The sequence below is a fragment of the Aethalodelphis obliquidens genome, unplaced genomic scaffold, assembly GCF_003676395.1.
Source record: "Aethalodelphis obliquidens isolate GAN/ISIS:26980383/991018 unplaced genomic scaffold, ASM367639v1 scaffold5, whole genome shotgun sequence".
Classification (NCBI taxonomy): domain Eukaryota; kingdom Metazoa; phylum Chordata; class Mammalia; order Artiodactyla; family Delphinidae; genus Aethalodelphis; species Aethalodelphis obliquidens.
The window spans coordinates 51,745,692-51,760,424 of record NW_020837949.1 but is presented as its reverse complement, the minus strand read 5'-3'; the positions used below and the strand labels follow the sequence as shown (position 1 = coordinate 51,760,424).

At 34.9% G+C, this 14,733-nt stretch overlaps 1 protein-coding gene across 1 annotated transcript in view; it reads right to left on the bottom strand.

Annotated features, from left to right (window-relative positions):
• ADAM22 (ADAM metallopeptidase domain 22) overlaps positions 1-14,733 on the bottom strand; it is a 197,537-nt gene that overhangs the window by 49,588 nt on the left and 133,216 nt on the right. The window contains exons 8-14 of the mRNA XM_027102789.1: positions 14,490-14,656; positions 12,947-13,031; positions 11,839-11,929; positions 10,291-10,342; positions 4,445-4,544; positions 2,332-2,403; positions 2,018-2,110 (exon numbers count right to left, since the gene is read on the bottom strand). Coding sequence (XP_026958590.1) covers positions 2,018-2,110; positions 2,332-2,403; positions 4,445-4,544; positions 10,291-10,342; positions 11,839-11,929; positions 12,947-13,031; positions 14,490-14,656 — 660 coding nt within the window. The remainder of the gene's footprint in view (positions 1-2,017; positions 2,111-2,331; positions 2,404-4,444; positions 4,545-10,290; positions 10,343-11,838; positions 11,930-12,946; positions 13,032-14,489; positions 14,657-14,733) is intronic.

Here is a 14,733-nt window from a genome sequence, read left to right as displayed (position 1 = left end):
GCTTTCAAAGAAAGAGTTGAGTAACTGAAACAGAGACCTTATAACCCACAAAGCCTAAACTATTAGCTATCTGGCCCTTTACAGAAAGTGTTTGCCAACTCTGACTTACAGATACATTATTATAAATACATACAGAAGAAAACAGAGATACATATGATTTCTCATCTTGTTCTTCCGTTCCCTCCTTTCCATTCACTCTTCTGCCTGACTCCTTTAGGGACGAGGGTTGGGGTGTGGTGTAGAGAAAGTGGCAGAAGAGATCTTACTTGACTGGTAAAGTTGTAACTTATATTCTGGGATAGTTAACCCTGCCATTTTATTGTATATTTTAATTTTATTATTTTGTACTTGTTCCTGTCAATGATTATATCACAAAGAGTCTAACTGTAGAAATCCAAGAAAAAATGGCATAATTAAATGCATTTTATGGATGGGCAGACTTAAAACACTGAGAATTAAAATAAATGATTGGGGATCCCTGGAAAGCAGTTGGTGGAACTGAGAGAATAAACAGTTGAGGTAGCCAAAATGAAAGAATGTCTGTTTAACATTTGGTTTAATCTTCCTTTTTTAGAGAGCGCTTTCAGAGATCTCTGCCTGCGCTTTGCTTCTATTAAAACGCTGCCAGAGACACAGTGGTAACGTGGAAACAACAGAAATTGCTGCCAGCAAATGTGGGATGTAACTGCACATTTATTCCTTACTGCTGAGGGAGCCTATGCAGGTTATTTCACTTCCTGGAGACTGGCACTGCTTATTGGAAAAATCTGGATAATAATGCCCATCCCAAAGTGTAGCCATGAGCATTATCTAAGACAGCAGTCTCAACAAGAGGACATTTGGCAATGTCTGAAGACATTGCGGTGTCATGATTTGGAAGGATGCTGCTGGCAACTAGTAGGTAGAAGTCAGGGATATTGCTAAATATCCTACAAGACGTAAGACACACCCTCACAATGAAGAATTATCTGGCCAAAAATGTCGACAGTGCCAGGGTTATGAAACCTGGATATAGGATGACATAATTTGAAAGTGCTTAGTACAGTTTCTGGCACACAGTAGGGTATTTAATATGATAGGTTCATATTTCACCCTCTCGTAACTCATTAAAGTTAGTCAATCAGCAAATAATCAGTAAGAGAGTGCTGTGCATATTTATTCATTCATTCAACAATTATTTACTGAAGACCTGTACCAATTACAGTGTAAGTGCCTGGCTCTGCCTCCATAAAATGTACAGACCTGAGGGAGAGGGAGATATTGAACCTCAGAAATAATGTAGAATATTGTACCAGATTTTATATGAGAAGAGAAAAAAGATAGATTTCTTTGAGCAAGGTAAGCCCCAAGTAACTGTAGTCTTGATGGAGAGGCTTAAATATTTGGGGGCAGGTATAGGATACTGTTGGGAGGATGAAAACAGACAAGGTGGATAACGATGCATTAAACTCTCATGCACAACACATGAAAGGTGTTTTAATGTCTAAAGGGATTTCTTTTGTTCCCTCAACAGCTAATGCAAGAGAAATACCAAGCTGAGCACCAAGAAGGGAAGGATCTATTGAATATCCATTTGGCTTTACAATAAAGGAAACACATCATTCAAAAAATAGTTTCATTTAAATTATATTACATTTGATTTTTATTATTGTTATTACATATATATGATAGCACATTAAATGGTTTCATTTAATGTGCATGCTCCTCAGAGAGGCAGTAGAGAGAGGACAAACTCTGGGGATTACAAACATTCAGGCCCTAGCTCCTGACTTGGTATAAGACCCAGGGAAAACTACTTAATCACTACAAGCTTCTGTGTTCTCATCTGTTAGATGGGAATAAAAATAGTAACTACTCCTGACAAAGTTTGTGAGGCTCCTGTAAAGCACCTGGCACTTAGTCACTCAACAAATGTTAGGTCTTACTATTGTTATTTGGTTATATTTACCTAGCCTTAACAATTTAATCAAATATGTCCTCTTTTCTTTCAGCTGGTTATTACTCAACATTTATTTACCTTGCACTTTTTACAACAAAGACCATCACTGCACTGGGAGTCTTGAGTCAAGGTGCATTTCTTACAACACTCTGCTCCTTCAAGGACACATTCCTAAGGAATATAAACATTTGCAAAACGTCAGAGAATGGTGTCATTTTCCTGAAAGTACCAGGATATTTTCTAAAACCAATGTACAGCCTCAAAGTAAGCATCCTTCTTCCACAAATCTTATGAAATTTCTAGGCATAACACTTGCTCTTCATGTTTCAGTGTGTGAACCTGGAATAACCCCGAACAACCTAAAGAAATCATCCCAACACCCAGAGACTTACTGCCGGGGTCCCACAGTCACACTCCTCTCCAGTTTCAATGAAGCCATTGCCACACTCAGGAGGATCAAGAAGCTGTGGAATGAAAACCAAAAAGGGCACTAAAATGCAGAAAAATCAACATCAAAGACCTTACGAGAGACCACAAGTGCCACACCTACACTTCTGGCCTATCTGTCAGTCATTCCAAAATATATTTTTATTTTCCTAAACTGCAAAGTATGACTTCAGAATTTTAGAACTGGAAACTTTAGAACATAGTGTCTAATATTGTTTCCATTTCATATTTAATCATATTTTCATATATAACATACCTATCAAGCAGGGTCTGATAAGTGTCATCAAAATAAAAGATGATCTTGGCATTGACTAAAACCAAGCCAGATGGACTCCTGAAATTTCATTTCAAACAGGACGCAAGGGATTTGGAGTCAGACATCTGGATTCAAGTTGTGGCTCAGCTACTTATCTTGCGCAAATGGCTTGCCATCTTAGAGCCCAAGTGTTTTCGTATTTAAGACAGGAATAATAATAATATTGGCTTCCCATCTACTTAATGAATTGTTATAAGGATCAAGTTCAATTACCTGCGAAAAGCCCTTTATTAACTGTTATTTCCTTGTGAAACAAAGTTTTTTCATGGACAATAAGGAAAACATCACAAAAATTAATAAATCTACTGATTTATTTAATATAAAATACAACTCTTCCTATTAAGATAGCTCTGCAGAGAACAGCAATAATAATTTGCCCCAGAGATGGAAGCAGTTTTTGGCCTGTACAAGAGTATATTTTGAGACTTTTATATTTTTTAACTTTCTGCTGATTTTATTATCTTTTGAGTATAATTTATCTTATGGTGATAGGTAAAACTAGTAAATAGTAAATAGCTGCTATGTTCCATATATATAATATTCATTCAAAAGTTAATACAAGTTTACATATTATAGAATGGAAGTGAGTACACACCCACATGCATGCACGCACACACACACACTTTCTTAACCAACTAGAAGGAAAAAACAAGCAAACAAACAAACAAAAAAATCAAGAAAGCAACAACAAAAGTCCCCACCTAATTTCAAATACTCTCTCCTCTCCTACAAAAGAATCAACTCATCTCTAGATTTCATTTTTAGTTGAAAGGATCATAATGAATGAGGCAGCTTTGAAAGCCAAAACTAAAACTCTCCAGCTGAAAAAACACAGTTATTCTCTTACTCTGGGTTCAGAATAATCAATTAGTTTGGTTAAAAGACTTGAATTGTTTTTCATTTATAGAAGCAGGAATTTAGTTCCAATATCCCTTCTGAAGCTTTTGGAAAGAGTCTTAAAATTGTCAATTTGCTTTTCAGTGCAGTATGAAATTTCCTAAATTTCACTGGAGTGAACAGAGAATGAAACCAGGTAAATGATTACAAAGGCAATGCCACGTATCACTGTGATGTAGGGAAGCACTTCATAGTTCACATAATTACTGAGGATAAAACACTCTTCTTTAACATGGGAAGTCTTCCAAATGTATGATGAAGACCTGTTTTCTAGTCAGTAACCAGAGGATGCTCAGCAAGCTATGAAAGCCTCTGACAGTCTCAGTACAGACCTTCTCCTTTTTAGCAGACTTAGTTTTTATATTGAGAAGTGTTGTAATTTTGATAGTTTTTATATTGAGAAGTATTGTAATTTTGATCATACTGCTCATTCTGAAAGGCAGTGGTGGGGAGTAAAGAGGGGAGACAGGCGTCCTTTTCTACCAGTATGAATTGTGATTCGGTATCCAAAGGCAGGGGAGGGGGAATGTATCAAGAACATGAAAAAGAAAGGCAAAGTGAAACCATTTTTGTAAGCTAACCCTGAATCCTCATTTGGCCATATAAAAAGAAAATGGACATTTTTCAGAAAGCAAAACTAATTTCTACCTGCTTTTTATTCCCATCAGAATAACCCCAAATGCCCAAGATTAATTCAACTTAGAAATGTAGATATTTAGTGTATCTAGAATGTGTATATATAAGCTAGTTGAAAAGCTTTCTTCTATAAGACACAATGAATGAAAATCTGTGTTTACAATACTTTAGAAAGATTAATAACTAATAACTCTGATCACACTTATTACCTTAGAAGGTTTGTTGAAAAGGCAGGCACCACCTCCACTATTCAGGAAGTCATGATACTCTTCAATATTACACTGGGTGAACTTTTTAGGAAGATAATAGCTATAAAAGAGAAGAAAAGCAATAGCTGGGTACAATTTTAGTCTCCCTTGTTTGTAGATTAGTCTTAAAACTGAACACTGTTAACATTGTACATTATTCCTAAAAAACAAAAAAAGAATAAATAAATAATAAATTGCACTTATGTATAACATTTGCATTCAATCCGTAAGAGTTTATTCAATAAGCAGTTTTCTAAATTCTTCATTAGGTGGCTAATAGTAACTACGGTTTGCTCATTATCTGCATATCCATTCCAAGGAAACACACCTATAGTACCTGTAATTTCCATCAAAGAGAGTTAGAAATAATTTATTTCACAATGAGTCTTTCCTAAATATTAAACCTGGGCTGGAACCCAAACTGCAGGGCATTCTGCAAAATAACTGACCTATAATCTCCGAATGTGTCAAAGCCATGACAGTCAAAGAAAGACTGAGGAATTATTCCAGATTGAAGAGAACAAAAACTGACTGTGATGCCTGATTCTGAAGCGTTTGCTAAAATGACATGGAAGAAACACAGGGCTGATCTTGAATGAGGGATAAGAATTAGATGATTTTCTTGGTGGTATTGTGGTCCTATAGGAAGATGCCTTTGTTTGCAGAAAGGCACATAAAGTTAGGTATTTGGAGGTGATAGGCACCATGTAAAAACTTGCAATTCAGAGACAAAAAGGTTCTTTGTAACTATTCTTCTAACTCTTCAAGTTTCAGACTGCTTCAAAATACAAAAAAAAAAAAAAATTATACCCCCCCAAAATAATCAAGGGTCAATAGAAAAAAGAAACCTCGCGGTAGAGCAATTTGGAACTATGCATTAAGAATCTTCAGAATGTGAAATATCCTTAAATCTAGTAATTTTACTCTCAGAAATTTTTCTTGAGGAGTTGATTTGCTATGTGTGCAGAGATGTCTGAATAAAGATATTTATGGTGGCACAATTTATAGTAGCAAATAACATGAAAATAATCTAAATGTTCAACAGTAGAAAACTGTTAACTAAACTGTGATATATTAATAAAATAGAATACCATGTACTTATTAGTATTCATGGTAGTGTTAAAGAATGAAGGCTCAGAAAAATGCTGACTATATATAATGTTAAGTAAAAAATGAATAAACTGTTATATGCAACATAATCCTAATTTTATAAAACAGTAAACATGTAAAGAGAAAAAACTACTGGATTTATTTTATTTTATTTTTTAGCCACGCCACACGGCATGCAGGATCTTAGTTCCTGACCAGGGATCGAACCCATGCCCTATACAGTGGAAGCACAGAGTCCTAACCACTAGACCGCTAGCAAAGTCCCAAAACTGCTAGATTTAAGCAGCAGTATTTTAACATTAACCACAGTTGTCACCCAATGGTGAGAAAAGAGGTGATACAAATTTTATTTTCTGTATTTTTCAAAAATTATTTTACATTGAGCTTTGTATAAAAGTGAAAACACAATTAAGATAAGAATGGAAAGTCTCTCCCACTAGCCTGTCCGTTTATATGCCTACTTCTTCCTAGCATAACGATTAACGCTTAAGTGAACTGACTAATGGAATTTACAATTATTTACCCTAAACTCATTTACCAAGTATTTCATGCCAAACTCTCCAAATAAAGTTGTCTTGGGTTTAAACTGTCTGAACTACTTTACTTCCTTTGCTTCATTTTCCTAATAAGTCATAAACTTTATTATTTTAAAATTTTCTTATATATATTACTTCCTTTTTGCTTTTCAGTGCCTACACTTCAGCCAATGTTTTTATCGCCTTATCTATAATCCATTGTATATATCCCTGTCAGGATTATGGAATTTAAACAGGAATTTCTTCAAGTTCCCTCTTTATTCTACTGGTCAAAATCGGAGGTGGTTCTCTACTGCTATAGAAGAAAGTCACTGATTTTCAGTGTTGGACCCTTAGAAGTCAAAGTCTAGTTCAGCCCCTGCCCTGCAAAGGCACCATCAGGGGGTTCAGGTTAGCCCAGCCTCCCGCCCACTACACAGCTGGGAGCTCAGTCTGCTCTCCAGTAGTGACAAGAAACTCTTCCCAGATAGGGAAGCTCTTTTTACACATGAAGAGCTGAAATCTGTACATTGCACTTACCTTCCCTATGCCACATCTGACTTCCTATAACTGCCGCACACAGTCCTGTATTGTTAACTATATCAATGAGACTAATTCTTTACCATACCATGGCCCTTCCAATACCTGAAAGCAGATACCATTTCTCTCCCTAAGCTTGGCCCCAAAGCTTCTTTTTTGCAGGGTAACAAATCTATTCAATGCATTCTTACATTTTTAATTCTTATACCTTTAAATAGGACCGACAGTCTTCATTTCAACAATGCTTTCCAACATTTAACAATACAGAGGAACTTCAGAAAGTAGAAATGGGAGGGAATTTACCCATGGGAAATATATGTCCATAATTAGTGCTGATAGGTGATGTTTGGCACAGATCAAATGATATCTGACATCATACCAGACAATGTTTTATGTAAAGAGCTTTTCTCTTGTATGCAACTATTTGATGTAAGGAGTTCCAATGCAAAGAGCTACGCATATTCAAGTGTAGCCATTGATTTTGCTGCATATTATGCTTAGTGCTAAGCAGATTGTCTGTATAATTCTTTTAGTTAATCAGAATAATCAGACAAGATTAAAAAACAAGAACCTCTAGCATGGAATTTAGTAATTGTTAGAAAATTACAACTATAAAGACTTTTATCATTTCTTCTTAATACTAAGCAAAAAGTCCAAAGTTTGTTTTTTTTTTTTTTTTTTTTGCGGTACGTGGGCCTCTCACTGCTGTGGCCTCTCCCCTTGCGGAGCACAGGCTCCGGACGCGCAGGCTCAGCGGCCATGGCTCACGGGCCCAGCTGCTCCACGGCATCTGGGATCTTCCCGGACCGGGGCACGAAACCGTGTCCCCTGCATCGGCAGGCGGACTCTCAACCACTGCGCCACCAGGGAAGCCCAGTCCAAAGATATTTTGAAAAATATTTGCATGTATATTCCCTCCATCATCTATTCTTCTTGTCATGCATATGCTGGGAGTTCACATTTCAAATACAATCAATACATATTTATTGAAAAACAAGTCTGTACAAGAGAGTATGGTGTGAGGTCTGACAAAAATAAAAATTAGTGCAATATATAATCCTAAAAAATTTACAAATTTTAATTGGTGTGAGGAAACAAAGACATACAGAATCAAATTATAATGCAGGAGTTAAAAATTATAATAAATCTCAAGTGGTTAAAAATGTGGTTACATAGAAAAAAAACTGAGAATTCCAGATGAAGAGAATATATTAAAGAAATCAAAAGAAGCTGGAAACTCATGTACAATTATGATGAGCATATTTTTCAGAGGCTGAACATCCGTGTAGGATTACGGTTAACAAATCAGAAAAGGTGGAAACCCATATACAATTATGGTAAACAAACTGCATAAATAGTAGTAGAAAGTGAGATTGCAAATGAGTATGAAGAAAGATTATGGACCTCTAAATACTGAAGGAAGGAATGTGAACCTTATTCTTTACACAATGGAGACACAAAAGTTCTGAGCAGGAAAATGACATGATTCGTCTGTTTGACATAAAAATTCATGTGCATTAAAAGAAGAATGGAGAAATTGTGCTGTACACATTCAATGAACTAGAGCTGTATATATATATATATATATATATATATATATATGTACATCAGCATGGATGAACCCCACAAACATAAAGCTGATCAAGAAAGTAAGTCACAGAAAAATAAATATAGTATGACGCCTTTCATATAAACTGAAAACATGCAAAGCCATGCTATGTATTACTCCAACACACACACACATACACAGTAAAAGTATAAAAAAGGACCTGTGAATGATATAGACCAAATTTGACCTGTGAATGATGTAAACCAAATTTGACCTGTGAATGATATAAACCAAATTCAAGATGGTGGTTACCTTAGCCAGGGTTGGGAACCGATAAGACAGAACACAGGGGGATTTAACAGTGCGGACAGTGTCTTGTTTTGTTTTTATCTAGGTGATCGTATACAAGTGTATACTCTTTTATTCTTTATACCTTTCAATTATGATGGAAGTGGAGTTCAGGAGGGGAGAGAGGGAGCCTGAAAGCTGTGTAAGTAGCTGGAATGTTATCAAAATAATAACAGCACAAGATAATAAAAGTTTAAAGTAAGGTGGTAATGATAAGCTTGGCATGAAAGGGATGGCTGTAAAATTTATTTAGAAAGAATAAAAGATTGATGCCTGATAGTGTGTCAAGGGTATGACAGTATAAAAATGAAAACTTTTCTTAGGAAATGGACTGAGCACACCACTTCCCACTCTTAATTCACACAGGTAGCTTGAAATCAGCTACTGTGGGAGCATTTACACCATAGGCTTCTACATAAGGTAGAAGGCTGCTGGAAATCTGAGAAAACTACTCATCAGGGCTCTCTTTTGTTTTTGCTTTTGAGACACACTTCTGTTTATAACTCATTTAATTAGAATAGAAGAAGATAAAAGGAAAGGGAATTAGAAAGTAAGCCTTCAAGAACAAAGTTGTTGCTCATTTCTTACATTTCCAGACTAAATTCAAGGCTAAAAAGTCTTTGATCAAACTACAACAAGGTACCACCTCACACTGGTCAAAATGGCCATCTTTAAAAAATTTACGAATAACAAATGCTGGAGAGGGTGTGGAGAAAAGGGAACCCTCGTACACTGTTGATGGGTGCAGCCACTCTGGAAAACACTATGGAGGTTCCTCAATAAACTAAAAATAGAATTACCGTATGATCCAGCAATTCCACTCCTATCCAGACAAAACTATAATTCAAAAAGATACATGCACCCCAATGTTCACAGCAGCACTATTTACAATAGCCAAGACATGGAAACAACCTAAATGTCCATCAACAGATGAATGGATAAAGAAGATGTGGTCATATATACAATGGAATACTACTCAGCCATTAAAAAGAACGAAATAATGCCATTTGCCGCAACATGGATGCAACTAGAGATTATCATTCTGAGTGAAGTAAGTCAGAAAGATACAGACAAATACCATATAATACCACTTATATGTGGAATCTAAAATATGACACAAATGAACTTATCTACAAAACAGATTCACAGACACAGAGAACAGACTTGGGGTTGCCGGGGGGAGGGATGGATTGGGAGTTTGGGATTAGCAGATGCAAACTATTATATGTAGAATGGATAAAGAACAAGGTCCTACTGTATAGCAAAGAGAACTATATTCAATATCCTGTAATAAACCACAATGGAAAAAATATGAAAAAGAATGTATATATGTATGTACACCTGAATCACTTTGCTGTACAGTAGAACTTAATGCAACACTGTAAATCAACTATACTTCAATAAATTTTTTAAAAAAGAAAGAAATGCTTTAAAACAATTATTATATTTCCCTGAAGTTGGTGGAATCATATATCCTGCATGCCCCTGACTCACCCCATTTCAAATTCCCCCAGCCAAAAAAAACACTTTGACCTACTAGCTTAAAGAACAGCAATTGTTTTCATAAATAAGAGACTATTTAGTGAAAATATATTCCCTACAGAGCCATTGAGAATATCTACTTCCAATTTTAAATGCCTGTGGTAAGGTTCCAGGCACTAAGTTATTGAGTGTCATCCTCCTAAGAAGACAACAGCACAGCAGAGAAAGGAACAGTGAGTTAGTTTTAAATAGAAGTGGCTCACCCAGTGTCTCCCATTATGCATCCAGACCACGTGTCCTCACATTTACACTCACCTAAGAGAAAATGAATACACATGCCTTGTTACAAAGTGAAAACAGATGCATTAGATAGTTACTATTTTAAAAAGTATATGTTCTGTTTTATGTAAAGCATAGCAACAAAAATCTATTGTACTTTGACCCTATCGAGCTTATATCATTTTTACTAGAATAAAATCTTTTCATATTTTAACAAGTGGCCATATTTGTAAAGCACTCACTTAAAATGGCTTACCAATCAAATACCAATGAAATAGTGATGTACCACTACAGGATTCTGGTTTCATAAGCCTTTATTGGAATTCTAACAATTTCTCATCCATTTTTAAAACCTCTGCACCCAAGGCTTCTGGTAGAAGGCAGTAGAGTATATTGGTTAAGCAAAAGGTCCTCAGAATCAGAAATACCTAGGTTCAAAATCTGGGTATGCCACTTAATATATGTGTAATCTTGGAGACATTACACTTTTAAGATCTAGTCACTTTATCTGTAAAATGGGAGCTGATAATGAATATCTTAGAGGATTATCTTGAGGATTAGATGAGCATCTAGATGTATATAATTCTGGCATTCAATTATCTGTTATATAATGGGTACTTCATAAATGGTAATAGTTGTAGTTAATATAAACGATCATATTTATTACTAAAATAATACAATAAATATGATTATAATCAACTTACTCCAAATATATAGTGTTTATCCATTCCTGGTAAAGTAACTTTACCTACTTGGGAAAATATATTCATCATAGATGCTAAACCTGGCATATTTTACTAGGCCCATATTGTATTAAGCCCTTTATCAGGTCTGATCCTGGCAGGCAAATTCTACCTCTGTGGCAATACTAAAAGATGTTTTAAATAAACTGTAATAAAGTAGTATGCCTTATGAATAACTTATATTAGCATAGGCTTAGTGGAAATGCTTGGGTTTTGGAGTCACACAGACCCACCTCTATAACCCACCTTGTGAACTTAATGCAATTTACTTCTAAGTTTACTCATTCAACGACACTGGTTTGAACACCTCCTACGTGCCAGGCTCTGTTCTTAGCACTGGGATACATAACTAATCAAAATAAATGGCCCTTTCTTCAGGAAGCTCACATTCTAGCACAGGAGACAGTCAATAAATAATAAACCTGCAAAGCAAATGACTTATATGGTACAAAAATACAGAAAAAAGAACAACAGTATGCCTTAAACCTTTATGCCCAGACCATTTAAAATTACCAAACTGAAATTATGTCCTTTTTTAGATTAAATTCAACTGTGAATTTAACATCACCTGGCTTTAAATGTTTATTATACATGGAGAAAATTCATCTGTAATGTAAATATTAACATTTGTATTACTTTTGGAAAAAAAAAATTTGTGTCCTGGGTATCTTTATATTATCACTTAAACTCTTTTGATCTATCAACTGAATTAAAGAATTTCATTCTCTAAAATATTTTTCAGATAGTCTACTTTAAATACAACTAAACCACACATGTACTTAAACTTACCGCTTGCTAACTTTCTTTTGTCTGAGATAATACCAATATTATGGGCTAACGACTGGGCAAGTGTAACTGCCATTAAATCCGTTTTCCCAAACTGAAAGACAAAAATAAAATACTTGTAAATGCAAATTATTTTTTATTTAAGATGGGCCAGAGAAAATGTCACAATATAATTGAAAATAAGTAATTTATGAGCATTTTATTTAGCAGAGGTTAAACACATAATAGCTAGTGCTGAACTACTAAGCATTTGGGAAGAAGTAGTAACAAATAAATTCATGTTTGACTAAGTCTTACAGAGAAGACTAGAAGCCAGGGAATCATCGACTTTCAGATTTGGAAACTTACATCTAATTTTGGGCCCAAATTTCACCGGTGACATTCCTGAAAAACTGAATACTTGTACCACAGTTAAGCCAGTCTTTCAGATAAGAGAAAATAAAATAAATGTATAATTTATTTGGAACTTGTTCATCCTTGTGTGTCCACTAGCACTCCTAAAATCCCCAAACTGAATAGAACTTGGCTTCAGAAAACCAATGGTATGAGTCATAGGAAATGGTGACGATCTTTGGCCACAAGAAACTTGAAAAGACCTAGGGATATTTTTTTCGATATGCAGCCTCCCAAAGATTCAGGTATTTTTCTTTTAGATCACTTCCATCAGGTTTAGTGCCCTAGGGGTAGAAGTTAACCCTTTGGAAAACCTAGTCTATTTTTTCCTCCAAAAATTTGCCAAATATTGAGGAAGACAATTTTCAATTGAGTTCTTAAGTAGTAACCCAGTGCTTCAGGGAATTACTCAATTCTCTGGAAAAAGAGTCAACGTGATAAATAGGGCCTTATTTTCAATAAAGGTAAAGGTAAAGATTTTCTCTATCTAATCTGTATATAGCTAAACCTGGAAATTATTCTAAGTAGAACATGAACAGAATTATCCGATATTATCTTTCCTTATTTCCCTATTCCGGCCTCTGGCACTAACCATGTTGGTTGTTAATAAAATAACAATATCTGGAGTATGTGGAATACTGAGAAACTGTCCCTTAAATATTAGGAAAACATCATCAGCCATCATATCACTTTGTATCTTACAGATGTTCACACCTACTTCATTCACGCCTCCTCCTTTCAGCAACGAGCAAATCCCACCAATATAAGCTGCCCCGCTCCGGCTACTCTCAAATTGACTTCCCCTTTCAGAAAAGGAAATGAAAAAGGCTTACTGCTGACAGTCCACATATCATAGCACCTCTCATTATTAAGTTACCACATTTATTTTCTCAATGCACATACATTTCTCTACTATATACTCCTGAGGTAAGGGAGGAATATGAAAATTGTTGGCACGCATAACCAAAGGAAAAGGTTTCTGAGGAATGTTTCCCCACATGATCAATAAATATCTTAAATAGAACTATACCTATGAAAAAAGGATCTCTAACATGAGGTACACTTACGTGGTATTTCCATCAAAAATGCATATAACTTGAATCTCATAGTGAGAAAACATCAGACATTCTCACAATGAGGAACATGCTATAAAATAACTGGCCTATACTCTTCAAAAATGTTAACCTCAAAAGAGACAAAGAAAGGCTGAGGAAATATTTCAGATTAAAGGAAAGTAAAGAGACGTGACGATTAAATGTAATGTGTGATCCTGGATTGGATCCTGGATTTGGGGAAGGGTTGGGGGGTAGCTATAAAACATTATTGAAACAATTGGTGAAATCTGAATACAGACAGTGGGTTAGATAAAAACATTGTACCAATGTTAAATTTTCTGGTTTTGACAGTTTACTGTGGTTATATAAGAGAATGTCTTTATTCTTAGGGAATATATATGTAAGTATTTAGTAGTAAAGGCCTAGTAAGTAAATGTCTCCAACTTACTCTCAAATAGTTCAGGAAAAAAAACAAAAAAAGACACAGATAGATAGATGCAAGGAAGGAAGAAGGATAGAAAGAAGAAAATCATAAAACAAATGGGATAAAATGTTAACAATTGATGAATCTGGGTAAAGGGCATATGGTATTTCCTTGTATTATTCTTGCAATGTTTCTGTAAATTTGGAATTGTGTAAAATAAAAAGTTACCTCAAAAATACTCTTTTACTTCCATTTGCAACTTTCTTCAACAGCTCTGGCTTTAGATGGTAGGTTTTTAAATTGCTGCAATTTATGATTTGCTCTTATATCAAATATGCAGGTTACCCCCCAGAAAAACCATAAGAGTAAGAAAAAATAAAAAATAAAATGTACCCTAGGTATACTAAGCTCTCCCCTTATATCAAAAACAAAGATAACATTAACATTTAAAAGACAGCAACTTTAAAGAATATATAATAATCTGTTGTTAAGAATACTCTTTATGAGAATTAATAGTAGTTTCATTCAGTAAATGCTCTGATTAAATCTCTTGAAAAAAATTATATGAAATGTACATGCAATAATAAAATAACTCAAAATTAAATCTATTGAATATTCATGACAGTTTCAAACAATCTGTACTCTAAAACTTCTTTCAAATATATCTGCCACATCAAATCCTAATTGCATTATGCAGTAGAAAGAATACATCTCATCCACAAGTAATACAGTATTCAACATGGAATTAAAAAAAGTAATAAATCATTACAAAAGTTACGTACGAAAAAAGGTGAACTGCATCACTTTTCTCTTTGATAAAATCCCTCCTGTATTTCATAAATTCACGTAGGGTGATCAATGGATTTTCAGATATGGCAAACTTGTTGTCAGCCGCCCAGGTTTCCATGGCAACCAATACTATCCTTGTCTTAAGTTGGTCTTTATATATCTAGTATATTAACAAAATGAACACACAGCTATACATGTGGTAAAAATCAACTGATTTATGAACAGGACTACAAAGCT